Here is a 17,631-nt window from a genome sequence, read left to right on the forward strand (position 1 = left end):
ACCTCTACAGCCAATAAAACTAACTCCTACTTCCAACTATTCAGTGGTTGGGTAAAAAGATCCACATGGCTTACTATCTGCTACATTTTTTTAAAACTTGAACTTATGTAATTACTGTTTTTTGTGTGCGTGTGTGTGTGTGTACAGATTGATGAGAGTTTCCAGATATTTTTAGTTTGAACTGGTGGCTTGTTCACCAATCCATCCATGTGCTGTGTCTGTGCTGATAGCCTCGATACACAAAGGAATGAATGAAGGAGAGATGGTGAAAGAGAGAGTGTGAAGCTGCAGACAGGTTATGTAATCAATTAGAGCAGATTAAGATCTTTGGCATAGACACAGTTCCAACATACGAATGAAAAGGGTACGCTTTTGCATTAGAATAATCCAGAAAGTTGTGTGTCTGAAGCTCAGCTCTAATTGCTCATATAGTTGTTTTTTTTATCTTCTCACTAATATTGCTGAAACAAGAATAAGTATAACCAGTTGTTTATATAGTCAAGTGTAAAATTAATTTATTCTAACAAGTGATCTCTTCACCCTCAAAGAAAAAAAATCTGGTGTCAAAATGAATCAGGACTTCAGTCTGTATTCAGTAAGTGAAAGATTTAATATAAAAACAGGTTGAATGTCTGAATACAACTTGATGTAGTTCCTTGCTCTAAATTCAGCCTAGCATTATTTGTTTTTCAGTGTAACTCACACAACCGGTACCATTTCTGGCTTTGAGTTGTTTTTTTGATGGTGTCAGAAAAAATGTGTCCAGATTCACAGAGAGTAAGGGGTAAAAAAGGGAGTATTTCACTCCGGCAGCAGCTGAGTTGCACCTACGTTCTACAGCTTTAATCTTCTTAATAACTTCTTGGTACAAGTTGGATAAAAGCCCCTTTCAGCTCTCTTTTACAACAAGAGGTTTAAACCGAAGCAATGCAGTGTCACATGGAGGTTTGTGAACCTTTTGGGTGTAGTGATCATAGATTGATCATAAAACAGTAGACCCCTGGGCACAGACACATGACAAGTCCTCCACTTGCTCTACTGAGACACCCCGACTAAAAAAGGGCACAAAGCAACCGTGAACCATACAGATTTGACATATGGTTGTTTAGTGACACCAAATGTGTATCTTTAATACACATCTTTGATTTGTTTTTCTATATATAATTTTGGTAATTTTGTTTCCCCGTCTCAATGTCATAAAAATATTATGCAAATAATATTATGCAAATAATATTTGCATAATGTTATTTGCCTAACATTTTGATAGGTTTGTTTTTTTTTCTCCTAAATATTTATTTCTTCCACAATTTTTGTAATTTCATATCTTTTCGTGGTAATTGTGCATCATGTCTCTTATAGCTAATTTTAGTTGTCTTTATGTTTTGTATGTTTTAGGCATTTTTTGTCTCTACATTAACATCTCTTTGCATCTCTTTTGATCAGTAGATATGTATATCTGGATTATATATTCTATTTCTAGGATATTACAAGAGGCCCCTCTGACGTCTGGTCTCAAGATAAATCTTTGAAGTACAGTTCTTATAGTGAACCATGACATCATTTTCTACAGGTTTCAGAACTCTTAAGATATAGACTGGAAATTAATTTTATTTTATTTTAAAATTTTAATCTGGTGATATAACCCTTTTAACACTAGCTCTGTAGCATCTCTTATATATTTTATATTCTAAATCATATATCTTGAGTGAAATAAGCCATCGACACCATGGCTGAGCATTTACACCTTGACATTGTCATGAAGCAATAACATATGTAACAAAACTATGGAACCATTCATTTTGTGGGGTGGTGTTAACTTTATCTGCTGTTTATCTAACATTTGCTTTTAGTAATTAGTTATTATTTGTATTTGATTTTACTCCAGTCATAGGCTTGCATTTTCTATGTGCACTTTAAGTTTTGTCAGTCTCTACTACTGTTTTGGTGCTCTCTTTATCCTCACTTTTATGTGGATGTTGGATGGAGTCATTTTCTGTGCTCCATTCCACTCTGTATCTGCTCTGCTCTGTATATGCTTTTGCTGTAAATGCAACAAGTTTTTGTCTGCCAAATTACAGCCCTTGTCATGTGGAACCACCTAATTTACAAAATAATTCAAGTTATAAGACTGCCTTGTTGGCACAGGAGTCAAGGCACCTAACATTTGGACTACTCATTTAGAGTATGAAATGTGTATTTTTTTATCTTCCTCTTGCTTTGGGGCTCTGTTGTCAGCAACTGTATTTCATCAAGCTCATGGATAAGACTTGTGTTTTGTATGATAAGATTCTTATATGAAATATGTAACAATTTATACACAATAGAAGTCACTAAGCTAAAGAAAGCAGATACATTTTCCCACGACAATCTTCATTATTTAAATGGGAAAAACCATTGAGTAGGTCACAAGCCTTTCTTGGATAAGAAGGCCATTAGTATGACATCAATTACTTCCCTTGTAATGAAGATAACGTTGGTCTTTGTTACTGTGGGTAAGAAGGGAGGGGACATTGGACAGATGATTACTGAGGTAAAATGCTCATCGAAGCTGAACTGGAAATATATCAGATGTCCTCTGCTTCAGTTTGAGTTATTTTTCCGTGGAGTGGCTGGTGAGCTTCTATCCTTTGTGCCACTTGTTACTTGTGTTGTCAAACAAAGCTAACCTTTCCTTAGCCCTTTGAAACCTACACCTGTTCTCCAAAAGCACTTCTTTATTAAAGAGCGCTTAAGCCTCTTCACTTTGAGTAGTTGTAGTGTATGCTTTGTTAGGACGGTAGCAGACCTTGAAGATACTTACTGTAAAGTTTTGTAGTTATGATTAATGACGAAAAAAAGCTTTTCTCCTACATGGACCACTGAGCGCAGGTGAACTGCAGCCCACTTTAGTTACATGCATGAATTATTAATTTGTCTGCTCACTTCCTAATGACAGAATTGCAGATTACTTCCTCTTCTTATTTTCTTTTCTCATTGGAATGTTTCTTTCAGTTATCCAAACAGGCTTCGGACATTTTCCTCAAAGCAAAGCTGTGTCTCAGACTTCATTTTAAAGGAGTCTTTCTTGTTCAGAATAGGGCCTAATTGATCATGAGCATATGTGCCCTTACGTGTTTGTACAAATAGTCATGCACACGTAGCTTTAATGAGGCTCAGGTAACAAATGGCTGGTTGTTCGAGTCCACAGGAACACAGCCTCTCATTCCCCTTGCCCTCCTCTACTCCTTCTCTATTTTCTACCTGCTCACTTCGTCTTGCCCACTGTCAACTGCGTTAAGCACAAACCAAGTCGGGCAAAGCTAGTGGACTGATAATCCTCTTAAGAGACTCCTTGCTCAGTTGTCAGAGTCCAAATAAAGTACGACCTTATGGGATTTAGTGGGGAAGCGCTTGTTCACTCCGTGACCTCCCGCTGTTACGAGAAGATCTGGGACAAGAGGGAATGCAGACGTCGGGTTGGGTTTTGCACTGGAGGTGTGGCTAAGAGCCTTTGGAAAAAGGGAGAGTGGGATTTGGCTGAGTGTCACTACTGTGTACTCTCAGTATGATGATTTCTAATCATAGCTGTCTTTTGTGTTCAGAATACACCCACACATTTACTTCTTCAGATAAAGATTAAAAGAGCATTTACGTATTAAATTTGTCTCTGAAAAAACACTAAACTACTAGAACAGCTTAAAAGGCCTTGTCTCTTTGGTTGGCAAATAAAATCGACTTTTTTGTCATCATCTCGTGAGGCACAGACACAGCAAGGCTGCTTTTGTGGCAGTCAAGCCAAAGAAATAATTTAGCCTTGACAACAGTCAGCTATAGTTCTGTTTCTTTTGTCTGTATGGCAACTAAAGAGTATAAACATTGAAAAAAAGGATTTGATGGCAGGATCTAAACACACACAACTTTGCGTGTTAGTCGGTCATGAGATAATATGTGTAAAGTCTGATATCAACGATTCCTGTTGGACATTTTTCATTATAAAAACAAGCTGTAATTTGAAACCATAAATAAATATGTTGGTGAACAGGACTCATTGGAAGCACAGCATCTAACTTTTTGTAATGCTGACTCACTGAATAACACCTAACTTACCTGTACTACCACAAACATTTAATAGATGATCATTTGTGAACATTATTATTTCTATAATAATAAATATTTACATCAACTGTCCAATAGATGGTGTATTCAAATATCTAAATGCATATTTTGGACATTTATATCAAAACTGACCAGTACTGTAAAAAGATATTGTTTTTCCTTGTAGTGTCTTGTCTAAAATATAACACTGTAACTTGAAATCTATGCTTGTTGTCACTTATAGGTCCTGATACCAGCAAAGTGTTGTAACAGACGCTACAGGTTTTTAAGAGATTAATTGTTTCTCTCAAAAATCTCCTGAAATACTCAAGACAGAATTGCAGCAACATTGTAGCAGGACCATAGTTTCACTTTTGAACCTGGAAGTGTTATCTTTGTCCAGTCGGACGTGTATGAGCTACAACGCTGTTAAAGATAGTTTTTTTGGTACCAAGTTTAAACATAGTATCACTAATCTGCTTTATTTTTGAGTTCATCCATGATGCTTATTTACTTTACGGTTTTATTCACCTACAGTGTTGTCAACTCTCAAACTAAGAATGGTGCCACACCGCTCTACCTGGCCTGCCAGGAGGGTCATCTGGAGGTCGTCCAATACCTGGTCAAGGACTGCGGGGCGGATCCGAGCATCAGAGCCAATGACGGGATGACACCTCTGCATGCTGCTGCTCAGATGGGCCACAACACTGTCATTGTCTGGCTGGTATGTTGGAATGCCGCGAAACTGTAAATCTAATCTTTACAATGCATCTGTTTAATTATAGACTTAGAATCTATATTCATTGAAGTGTTTAGTCATTTTAACCAAAAATGAAGATTATGCCAGTTCTACCCTGATGTATATGATTGCAAAAAAAAAACATGATTCGCTAAAATATGATTGACTAACTTGCTCAATACTTGAAGAAATGTTTTGCATTATGGTTTGATTAGACTACAGAAGCTTTCATTTAAACTTTGGTATGACAAAACATTTGAATATTCCCTAATTAATACACTAATTAGCTGAAATCTCTCTGAATAAAGTCTCCGAATAACCTTCTGTAGATGAGTTTCACAGAGATCGGTCTGACAGACAGGGACAGTGATGGAGCCACGGCCATGCACTTTGCTGCCAGTCGTGGCCACGCAAAGGTGCTTAGCTGGCTGCTGCTGCATGGTGGAGAGATCGTCACTGACAACTGGGGAGGGACACCCCTTCACGATGCTGCTGAGAATGGTGAACTAGAGGTGAGTGTTGTGTCCCATGTTTACTATTGAGAATGATTTGGGTTAAAGCATTACTCATAAATTTTGCTGTTTTTTTTTCTCTTTGTCTCCCTTTACAGTTTTGTGATGTAATGCTACTGTTGTAAAAACAATGCTCCATCTGAGTCCTAGACATGCACAGCTATACACATGAATTTGTTGTCATGCTTTAGAGGCTGACAAAGACACCTCCTGAAGGTACAAAAATGCCAAGAGACGATTTAGTGTAATATTACAGAACTTAACAAGAATAACACGAGACATTTCTGTATAGTATGATTATTCTTGTTCCGCGTCTTGCTTGTACACTTCTTGTCTATTTTTTTCTTTTTTTACTTTATATATTATCAAGAAAAGTGTGTTGTTATCTAGTTGCTGGTGTATTGTGTGGTAGCGCAAAGCAAAACAATGGTGTGCTGGGCAGGAAACCAAAGTTCTGACATGTGGTGTCTCAACCTCCATGCGCTACAGGGCCGTTTCAGGGTCTGGAATAGCGTAACAAAGATTGGTAAACTTCAAAGCAAGTCAGAAGCACAGGGTTTAAAGGTTCAAAACTTCTCTGGTTCATGCTTTAAAGAGATAAACGTTTAAGCAGTTGGAAAGTTTTTCCTTTTCACAAGTTTTTATTAATGGTCATGGCAATAACTGCAATTTTGTAAAAAGAAATGCTCAGAGAACAACTATATAAAGTTGAAAATATTGAAAGAAGTCGGGCACAGTCGTTTGATTATTGGTCTTCTCTTACCCACAGTGGGTTTTACAGCCATCTGTTTTGAATAAATGCCCTTTAGCTTATGAGGTTTTTTTGGGTTTTTTTACCACCTCTCTAACCTACTGCTTTGACTAACAGTTTTACTGTAACCAAGTCTGGTCAGACAGTTGTTTCAGCACAGGCCTGATACTTTAACAACCTGAAGAAAAATGAAGCTTTCTCCTTATACCAGAAACTTACCAGAAGGGTTTTTACACAGATGCTTTAAACTGATTCCCAAGTGTCTTTTGATGCGAAACAGTAATGCTTTATTCTTCTCCAAGGTTCGGTATTTCATTTTCTTCTTTTAGGGTTTTATAAGCAAAACGGTGCCCAAAATGTTTGAATTAATTGACCAATAGTGGTACTTTACAGAATCACTGAGAGAGACTGATAAGTAATCAAAATGTCGTTGAAGATATTTTTCTATTTTGAATTGTGGTTTAAAAGTACATATGTGTCGGCTTATGTGTTTTAAAAAGCATGCTATAGTTCAGTCTCTTATATGCTGTATAAAATCTATGTATTTTTTCTGGCCTTTTGAATTTCAAATCGGCAAAAGCTACAATGTAACTTTTGTAGTTACTGAATTATTACTTTCAACTGTGACCCTGTTCCTGAAGAACCTATTATTTGCAATAGTATTTAGTGCAGATTAGTTTGATCATCACTGTTTGAAACTGACTGACATACTACCATTGTCATTTTCTCCATCTCATTTCTACATGACACTTTCTTTTTCTGCTTTCCAGTGCTGTCAGATCCTTGTGGTCAATGGAGTGGACCTGGGCATAAGGGACCAAGACGGCTTCACCGGAGCTGACCTGGCCGAATACAACGGCCACACCCAGTGTGCCAAGTATCTGCGCACAGTGGAAAATATGGTAAGTATCTGTTGCCAACATACCATGATTCCTGACCTCTGACCTCCTGATGAACAGAGTCAAACTGTGAGGTAATATATCAGTGAGTCTAGCTCGTCATGGAAGTAAGATTTGCATTGAATAGTCAGTGTTTTCAAGTCTCAAATCCCTTTTTTGTTGAATCATTTATTTCTCACATGCACACTAAAATTAAAATTGGATTGTACACAAAGGTAAGGGTTTAAAAGAGAATCAAACACCGTGAGAGGGAAGATTGAGTGTGCGTTTTGTTTCTTACAAATCCACAATTTCTTTGCATGCAGGTTTGGTCTTCATCAACACATGTAATGAACACATGCAACATGAATGATGCAATACAAGTTGATTTCCAGTGCCCTGAACACAACTGCCGTTACATAAGTTGTTGTCTGCTTTGGGGTAAAACTGGGGGCCTTCGCATTACCCACATTACTGCAGTTCAGCTGAGTGTGAAATGATTCATCCAAAGTTCAGAGCATTGAAGATGAACTTGCATTACCTCATTTTGGATTTTCTTAATTATATACTTTCTTTTTTTACACTTTACTTTACACTTTTAGGTGACTAAATATTTCTTGACCATATTATATTCTAACCTCTGCTTAATGTAATTGAAAATATTATATAAGTATTAAAATCCGTACCTGGAAAGTTACTTTCTGAGGCACCTGAGTTTTTTAGAGATTATTCTTGCTAAGTTTCAGGCTATGGGGTTATGACAAAGGCAAGTCTGTTTTGCAAAATCAGCATCCTATATTGGCAGATACTGCTGTGTTTTAGGTATAACCTAAATTCAACAATGGTGGCTCCTTTAATAGTTAGTGCAGATGCTACTATAGCAATGATACTGTCAGAACTGGAGCATATTGCTGCATTGGAAGGTGCAACTTAAAAAATATATTAAAAAAAGATCTGGTCTGTCAGGTTGTCTGGATGGTCCGAAACACAACACTGAAGAACGCATGCATGTATTCACTGAAATAACAAATAGTCACTGAGCCAACTTGTCCCTTGATTGATGTCAGTGTTTCTCTGCTAATTATTAGAGCTACTAACACTCTGCATACGTTGGTATCCATGGACACAGCAAATTAAACTCCCAGACTGTGCAGAATAATAACTCCTCCAAATTGAACTCTCTGGTGCTTCGAAAACATATTTCCTTTTCCTTGTGCTCTTTCTCATGAGGGATATTCAGCCACTTAAGTCCTGCACTGTGGGAAAAGTGCAAGGCCCCAGAGCCTTTCTGACCAGCTGTGAGAAGTTTCATTACTGTGCAGTAATTATACTCATAATGCTTTTCTCCTCGTGTAAGCCCCAGGGACAAAGAGGTAATGGGATTTATGAACTGATGATTGAACTTGGGGATAGTTTATATTAATAACAATTCATCTGTCTTGTTTAGTGAGGCCGCATCATTTTACATCTAAATTAAATGAACCAAAAATGTTTAGATAACAAGCAATTAAGAATTAATTAGAAAACAAATCAAGAAAATAAGTGTTGGAATTATATCCACATATCAGATTACTCAATATCACACATAAATTAAGATGCATGTGTTGATGAACTGCACTCTCTGACAGAGTGTGGAGCACCGTGTTTTGTCTCGAGACCCCTCGATGGATCTTGAGTACAAGCAGCCAGACTCTGGCCTCTCGTCCCCTAACACCACCATGCCTCCTGCCAACCAGGCGGCACACTTTGACATCGGTTCACCATCCAGCTCCCTGTCCAACTACGACTCGGCCAACTCCAGTCAGTCCAGCACTGGGGAAAAGAGGAGCAGCTTAACAACGTCACGAGGCCCGCCAGCTCAGCTGAATACAGTTGCACATCAAGGTCTGCAACCTAGTTATAAATCAACATCAAAAATATTTATTTATATTTATATTTAACCTTTAACTTCCAAATATAACATGTTAGCAATAGTAGAATGCCTATTTGTTTACTGAAGTGGAGCTAACAACATGCAACAATTAGTTTTTTTTGGTCCTGTGACAGGTGCTTTCTATACTGGTGCTGCACCCTAGTGGTCAGCGTGCAGTCAGTTCGTTTTACATGGAGGGGCACGGCCATGTTTCTCATTTGTATTTAAACTGTGCATTAGAAAATGGAAAGGAGGAGCTTTTTAATTGTGAATCAAAACCAACAGCATAGCATGTTTTGGATTGTGTCTGTGTCACAGGTGCACCAGAGTCAGCCATTTCAGACATGCAAGCATACATGGACATGTTGAACCCTGACATTGGCACAGATGTGCCCAAGAAGAATGAGGCACCTGTTGAAGCTGCCTCCAAGCCCCCTCCTCCTCCTCCTCCAACCTATCCACCTCCGCCTCCTCCACAGTCTCCCCCTCCTCCTCCTCCCCCTCCGAGCTACCCAGCACCACAGCCCCCTCAAGAGCCTTCGTCAGCTGAGTTCCTTAAGGTGAAAAGCAACTTGCGGCATGTGGAGAGAAACGCCAGCAAAAAAGAGGTACGGATAGTGGTGGTAAGCTCCTGCTTAAGCTAAAAGAATAAAAGCAACTTGTAAAAAGAGTAAGAGGGAAGTTGGAAATTTACTGTTTTTCCAGGAGTTACAATTTCTGTTTGGTTCATTCTTTTGTGCCAAACCAACTTCCAACAGAAACAGGAAGTTGGGTTTAACTCTCTGGCTCACTTAAACCGAAGGATAATCACAAGACATGATGCACAGAACACAGAAGCATATTAAATACCAACATTTAGCTAACTGTAGATCAAACATGCCACCTTCATTTATTAAAAGGTTAGAAATCCCGTCTTTTGGTGAAACTAGAATGTCTTCAAGAAGCTTATGAATTACATATGCCAATACTATAGAGGCAGTAAGAACAGCATGTCATAGATAAACTGGCAATTAGCTGTTACTTTCCCCCTGTGTGTCCAATCAGTTGGGCCATAGTTTTTCTGTAACTATGTGCCTTGTCAGGGAGCCCACAATGATGTTATTGTGTTAGCATGGCTAACGAGGCCACAGAAGATGCTCATTAGTGTGGCAAGCCTCTGGGTTGACACATACAATGGTTGCTGTGATGGGTTTGATCTTAATTCCAGTAATTAAACTGGCAACAGATCACTCAACAGTGTTTCAATAGCTGAGAAGGAGCAGCAATTAAGACTTCCATTAACATAAGTATCAGAGCTGCATCTAGTGGTTTTTATGCTGTGAAGCAGAAAAACTGATGTTGAACTTGTAATTCTAATCTAAATGGAAATGACTTAATCTGGAACACTGGAATTACATCAAATATAACTAATCTGAGTGGGCGCTCTCACCTCATGAAAGATTAATTTCCTGATTGTTACAGTGTGATTATAGCAACACAACCCTCCCTGTTGAGTTTAGTTAAGTTAAGTTTTACTATGCATGTAATGTCCTTTGATATTGCACTTTGAAAGTCCACAGCTAGCGTTTGTGAGTTTTCATCATCCGTCTCCATGGTGAGCTGCGTCTGTGTGTGTTGGTGGGTGGGGTTAATTAGTGCTGTCCCACTCCCTTCTATGCCCTTGTGACCAGCTGAGGGCAGGCCCTCATTAATAATTGAATAGAAGCCAACGTTTGGAGCACACGCACGCTTGTGTGCACAAAACCACACGCAAGTAAGATTACCGTGTGCCCTAGATTGCAAAAAATACTACCTAAAGTGCCATAGCTGCAGGGCCAGTCCCATGATCTCGTATTAGTGTTTAGTGTGCAGAAAACATATCTAAAGTCTCATTGAAAATCATTCGCAGTGATTCTGTTACAGGTCTGTTCGTGACAGTCAAGGCTTTTGCTGATGCAGCTTCGCTCAGCTCATTTGTCTGCATTTGCTTTGGCTGAAATAAAAGGTTTAATGACGAACATTCAAACAATGACCACTTTGCCTCTCAGATTCTTATTCTTTGGACTGGACAATTTGGACTTTGATATTTCTCTTGTAATCAGTATAACTCCTGACAAATTTTTCTGCTAATTCGGGACACAAAAGGCTAGAATATTCTAATAATCCTAAAGCTTTCAGGATTTGCATGTGGCCGTAACATGGTTGCTATGGTTTAGAGCAACACATGGTTTGTGTTTTGCATAAGAGGAACTGGACAAGGTTGGGGAGTGGTTGGTCTGTGGGTAGGTGGTGACATCACTGCTTCTGCAGCGCTGGCCCAATAGGTTATTGATGAGGCCTGTGGGTAAAGTGAGAGGGCAGGTTGTGTGACAGGTGTAGCACTGAGCAGAGAAAAGGTGAAGCTCTGGATCTGGTGACAGCTATTTTCTGTGCTCCATTGGATTTTGTGGATGTGGCTCTGTCCAGACCAGAGAAGGGATTCTTAACTCTAAGGTAAGGCATACATGTGGCAAAGATGATGTCAGTAGAAGGTTGTTAATGACATCACATTTTTGCTTTGGAAAACTTCAGCTGATCTAAAGGTTTTGGAGCTGTTGGGCATTTGTATAATGAATCTGATGTAAATATTCAAATGTATGAATATGTTTAATTTTCCCTGCCTTTCTGTTTTGAAAGGTTTTAGTAGTAGAATTATGCTCGTTACTTTGAACTGATCTTAACATGTTTTATTGTCTGTGTACGACTACATGCTAATGTGTTGAGCTATATAAAACAACAAATGAGCCAAACAACTTTTGATAGTGTCACACGTAACATTGCAATGTAAAAACAGTTGTTTCGTCACACACACATGTAAAAAAAAAAAAAAAAAAAAAGACTTTATGCTGAACCTTAGGTCAGCATAAAGTCTGATCTAAGGGTGTCTGTTTATGCACGTGAGGGAGATGAGCCAAAATGCTTTAAACAATTTCTATTGTTGACCCACCTCTCTGGAGGATGACAAACCACCAACAGCAGTCCATCAGTCCCTGCTCGCATTAGCCTGCCACATGATGAGAGCTCAGGGGCCATCTCTTTGACAGCAGACATGAGTCAACACAATTAAAAGGGCTTATAAGGAACTCATAACATGACACCACAATGGAGGAGAGGTCAGGGGTGAGCTGTCAATTATTTCCGCTTTTGTTAACATCAGACATCTGAATCTCTGAGGTACTGGCCCAGACGCTGTGGCCAGTGCTTTTGTGTGCAAGCATTGAGATGTAAATAAATACAAATTTGATGCTTAGTCCTGGATTTGAAAGGCAAAACAACATCTTGCTTTGATGACATCTTTTTGTCACAGCTTTAAAGGTTTATTTCTGAGAATAGTAATATTTGCCTATTTCTCCTTTATGCAACTCTTTCGTTATACGCTATATGGAAACAGTTTTTGGGAATCAGAAAGTTGTAATGCAGACAAATGATTTTTTTTTTAAGTCAGGTACTAATGCAAATTCAAGACTTTTTGCTGCAGGAAAATGCATCTTCACTGAAAGAAAAAAGCTTGTTTTATATGTAATAGCCTCTCAAAATGAAAGATAAGGATTTTCGCTGGATATGTCAAATCTATCCCACATATTTTACAGCTGCATTTAGCGAAAACTGTCTGATTGGCTCTTTGATATCATGCTTTTCTAACCCCACTTGCCTGATTGATGTCAGAACAGAGAGTGAAACGCTCTGAGTTGGTGACCACCCTGCTCTGACAGAAAGGTTTATTTTTGCGACTTTTGATGAAATGTCTTTACCACAGTGTTACATTAACTAAATTAAAGCCTTGTTCTATTATCCAAATAAAGCTGCTTTGGTCACACGATACTGCTAATCTGGCAATAAAGTCGAGTAAATATGTTGTACAAAGCGTGTTGTTGTTTAGCCATTTTTTAACGATTTTCTTCCATCTACTTTTTGTTGTTTCGTCAATTGAATACCTATTTTTGTGCAACTATTGTTGAAAAGAATATATTTGATTTTGGATTTGTGTGACTCCTTTTACATAGTGGATTGTGAGTAAATTTGACCAAAGAAATTGGAAACTTAAGTTTCTTGCTCTCATTTATTTTTAAATCTGTGAAGCAGCTGACGCTTGGAGAAAGCCACGATAAACTGCGGCGTGTGGACTCAAACCGGAAGTCGAGGAGCTTCAGCAAGCAGCCCAGCACTGGGGACTACTACAAAACTCTGGGCAGCGACACGGCGGAGCCCTGTGGAATCAAAGACATGGCGCCTAACGAGGAGGCAAGTAAAACCTTTGCTGGTCATGAATGCCGTCCTTCTGGTTCAAATGTTGTGACAATTTTTGAAAGATTTAAAGATCCCAAACAAGTGTATAGGTTACAGCATATTGTATGAGGTAATGGGTTGATGATACAGTGACCTGGACACACTCTCCAGAGTTGTGTGGTCATGCTGACTTGGTATAAGGTGCGGTTTTTGGGTGAGGTTTAGCTGGGTGATTGCGTGTTGGCATTAGGTTACAACACTAACCGCACTATTTGCCTGTGTATTACCACTCAGCATGTTACATAAGCTTGCCAAATGCCTCCTCATTTCCATTGCCTCTTGAGTCTCCTCCCCTCCGTGTAAACTGTCCACGCAGCTGCGATGGAACAAACTCGGGACAGTCATGGACAAGAGAGGACACACCCGGAAGTTACCAATGAACAAACAAAAAAAAGGGAGAGTAAAGCTGAATCTCTTGTTTGAATGAAAAGAAAATGTATTAACCTGTAATCTTTCCTTTCATTCAAATTTGACAGTAAAAAGGTTCAAAAGGTTTTTCAGCAGAAAAAAGTATATATCAGTAAACATTTAAAAATTCTTCCATTCAAGTTAAACAAGAAAATGTCTACGCATGGCAGCATCTGGTTACTGGTTAAATTTGCTGCCACATAACTTCACAAACAGAAACAAAATGATTGAATGAGTCTGTTAGACTCTAATCTGTGTCCCTGGAGAGTTGCTCTTAAAATCTCCTGAGTATCAGAACAGGGGGTGTTTGGGTTGACACGGGGCATAATCCGCATTGAGCCAATTAAGGCCTCAGTGGGGCCCCTCCTTCTCTCCGAGGACCCTAGCAGATGGACTGGCTAATCAGCGGAATCGGCACGTGCTACCAAGGCCCATCTGGACACAGTCCCCCCGCCCAACTCTCTTGGGGGTTTGAAAGTGAAGGGGCAACAATGATGAGCACGCGTCTGAAGAGCAAAGGAGGGGTGGGATCGAGTTAAATGTCACGGTCCATTAACTTGCCCCCAGCAGAGTTTAGGGCACGCCTTGGGAGTGTGTCAGACGCGTGCAAGACTATCACTTTCAGTGACAGATGGTTTATTTCTACCGTTTTACCCTCAGAGATTTCCCCTTGGGATTAGGTCCTATTAACTCTCTTATTAGTCAGAGGATATTGTGTCTTTATGAGTTTATTAGAGACAGCGGGAAGCAGAGGGTGGACATATCTAAGAGGGACGCATACATCTGTCTCTGTCAGCTGCCTCTGTGCAGGAATTTAATGCCCAGCAGGAGCTTCAGTGTTTAAAGCTTATGCAATAAAGCTGCAGAAATTCACTGTCACTATATAATGTTTATTAACTTGGTCGTTTAATATTTAAAATTTGTTTAATTCTTTATTTTTAACATTATTTGTTTAGTAATTATTATAATATAACATTCCAATCGTTTTCTAAAACTAAAGACAAAAAAAGAGCTTTTAGATTATTTCATAGCTCAACAGTTCTTTTAAGTTATGTGAAGACTGGGCTACCCATCCTATCCCTGTTTTAAGTGACAAAATATTGGCTAACAACAGTGTTGGACTATACCAAGTTAAGAGGTATCCCTTGATTGATGAAGTCTGCCTTATTCCTCCTTGGTTTTATATTAGGGTTCCATGTTATTGGAGGAGCCTACTAACAGCCCCACTCATAGCTCTGAAAATGGTGCCACAGACGAATCTGTACCACCTCCACCCCCACCGCCACCTCCACCGCCACCACCTCTTCCTCCAAGCAATCCAATGCCAACACCCCCCCCACCTCCTCCACTACCTCCGGGTACTCAGACCACCCAGAATAATGCCAGCAGCACCTCCACTCATCAGCGACGTCCATCTTCCTCATCAGGCAGTGAGTCTCCCTCAGCTTAACTCTTTCCAGCTTTTTGTCTTAATGTCTGTTACTGACCATCTGTAGAAAATGATGTCAAATTCATTTTTGCTTGCACATATTGTTATCTAATTACTCCTAGAAAGCAGAACCTGTGGTAGTTAAGAGTATCGCCCTGGGTAAAGATGAGTTGCGTCCAACCGTAGCATTCTAAATAACAGATTATAAATTAATGATGTAGGGTTACCATTACCCTGAGATCTGGTCTAGTGTTCACCCATTTCCTTAAGTGCCCCTCTGCCCTGATGATCAGAGCATACGTGTTGCTCAGGCTGGAGACAAATTATTAAATGGTTAGAATTAACTTTACAAGGTTTCAATGATTCTTGAAAATAAATAAAAGTTTTTTAGGGTTCATATTGAAGCCAACAATATGTTTATAATTATTGATAAGTGATCTTCATAATATGATATTAAATATTTGCAAATTTATTGTAATTGACATTCATCAATTGACACACTTGATGACCTTTTACAAAGAAAAATTCATGTTCAGATCCAGCGACAATTATGTGAAAAAAAGAACTAAACAAATCCACTTAAACCATCTTTGTCTTTTAAGCACTGTTGACTTTTGAATCAAAATAATACTGGATGAAACAAAGGAGGTCAAATAGAGCTGGAAATGCAAAAAGTGCTTATCCATAAATGATCAATAGCATGAAGAGTACAGAGATAAAGCATTTTTATTGCGTTATTTATTTATTTATTTATTTACATGAATTATTAAAGTAATGCAGTTTTAGCTCTTTTTGGTCTTTGTTCATCCAACACTGTTCTTCTGCTGTTTTTGCTCCTCTCCATTAATCCTTTGTTACACTCCTGTTGACATGTTTCTCTTTTCACCTGCTTCCTCTTCACCTGCTTCTCTCTGTTCTGTTTGTTTTGCTTTTTTTTCTTGCTTCTCTGTCAAGTCGGGGATCTCGCTGTCCCTCAACCAGAGGCAGGGCCTCTTAGACAGATGAAGAGTAAGTACAGACTGAGAACTAGCCTTTCACCTCGATAAGTTAACTTTGTTAGATGCATATAAGGCTCACATAGTAGGCATTTAAAACCACCTTTAAGAGCCTTTTATGCACCTATTTTCCATCATTTATTGCTGATTTATTTGAGACGGGTTCAGTAAGTACGTTTCATTCTCAAATTATAAAACAGTTTTAGGTCGACTTTTTCATTAAGAAAAATTTAATCTACTTTACTGAAACAAAAAATAATAAGGTTGTTCAATACATTTAGTAGTTTTGCTCATTTGGTGCATTATTTATAAGGCATCAACATGATAAAGAGTAACTTGAGCGGTGTAAGAAAATGTACCCTGAATTCACATGATTTAAAAAAGAGAAAATACTCATTTTACTTTTAAAAATAATTTCATAATCTGTAAAGCGGTCACAGGGGTCACACGGACTGAGAAAGGCTCATATGGAACAGTATTGGGGCATTTGGTACGTTTACAGCCTGGGAGACAGAACGTCATCTCACACAACGGTTTAAGTTAAAGCTCAATTACTGTTAAATAAGACTCCAGCTTTGCAGTGTTTAAAATAGACCAGTAATAAACAGCAACATCAGTTAAGCTGTTAAATGTTAATTACTCAAGTTAGGCACCTTTATATTTATTTTATCCTCTCACTTTGTTTTGCTAATTTCCAACAATCTCATCTTTTTATTCTCCTTCTGCCATCTGATGGCAGAACAGCAATAAACTACTTAAGTTAAGAGCAGTATGTGCTCTCTAATGACATCATTTGTGCCTTTTTAGGTCATAAAGTTGAGAGCAATCAACACAAATGAGAGCTCAAGGTGAATTTACAGCTCAGATACTTGTTGAAGCAACACAACGAAACAGGTGGCTGACAGGAAACAGTACTACAACAATATATATGTGTAGTCGAGTTCCTACTATTTTGTAGTCCTTTTATTGATCACCAGAGGAAGAAGGAGGTAACTCGACAATGTAAAAGACCCATCTTTATCCCAAGTGCTAAGGACCAGTGTGGTCTCAGAATTATAGGATTTGTTCCAAATCATTCATCAGGTTATAAACAGACCATAAAATAAAAAGTAATAGGCAGATCTGGGAAATTCTGGTGAAATTACAGCACAGACGCTCATTAAGACAACAGCAACGAACCAGGTGGCTCAGTTAAGATGACTACCACACTGTAGGCAGTTAAAACTGCCCTGTCGTTTTCCACTGATGAACAGGATGTAAGGGATTTTATTTCTGTACTACAGCACACATCTAAAGCTACCAATTGCGAATGCTTGACTGCTCAAAGCCATAAACTGTCTTCTCCCTTGTAAGCCAGTTGTTATGTAAGCCTGTTTTAGTACATTATTGTTTTAAGACATGTAACCAATTAATTGTGCACGTCTCATCCGGCTTGAAAAGGAGCAAACAAATTCCACACTTGGTCTTATACGGATATTATGCGTCTTAACAGGTCAAGTTTTGACCCCACAACAGACAGCCTTTTGTGCTGACTTGTCTATTATGAGAGGTTATTTGTCACTTGTTCTCTGTCTACCATACCTCCACCTTCGTTTATACTCTCTCGGGTAAACCTGCTAAATCTACAA

At 38.7% G+C, this 17,631-nt stretch overlaps 1 protein-coding gene across 1 annotated transcript in view; it reads left to right on the plus strand.

Moving 5' to 3' along the window:
* Positions 1 to 17,631, plus strand: part of espn (espin) — a 41,319-nt gene that overhangs the window by 7,962 nt on the left and 15,726 nt on the right. Inside the window, exons 3-9 of the mRNA XM_072367515.1 lie at positions 4,612 to 4,798; positions 5,143 to 5,325; positions 6,847 to 6,978; positions 8,583 to 8,838; positions 9,185 to 9,474; positions 12,968 to 13,126; positions 14,769 to 15,009. Coding sequence (XP_072223616.1) covers positions 4,612 to 4,798; positions 5,143 to 5,325; positions 6,847 to 6,978; positions 8,583 to 8,838; positions 9,185 to 9,474; positions 12,968 to 13,126; positions 14,769 to 15,009 — 1,448 coding nt within the window. The remainder of the gene's footprint in view (positions 1 to 4,611; positions 4,799 to 5,142; positions 5,326 to 6,846; positions 6,979 to 8,582; positions 8,839 to 9,184; positions 9,475 to 12,967; positions 13,127 to 14,768; positions 15,010 to 17,631) is intronic.

This window comes from Leuresthes tenuis, unplaced genomic scaffold (genome assembly GCF_036924035.1).
Source record: "Leuresthes tenuis unplaced genomic scaffold, fLeuTen1.0.hap1 SCAF_16, whole genome shotgun sequence".
In the NCBI taxonomy this organism is placed as follows: domain Eukaryota; kingdom Metazoa; phylum Chordata; class Actinopteri; order Atheriniformes; family Atherinopsidae; genus Leuresthes; species Leuresthes tenuis.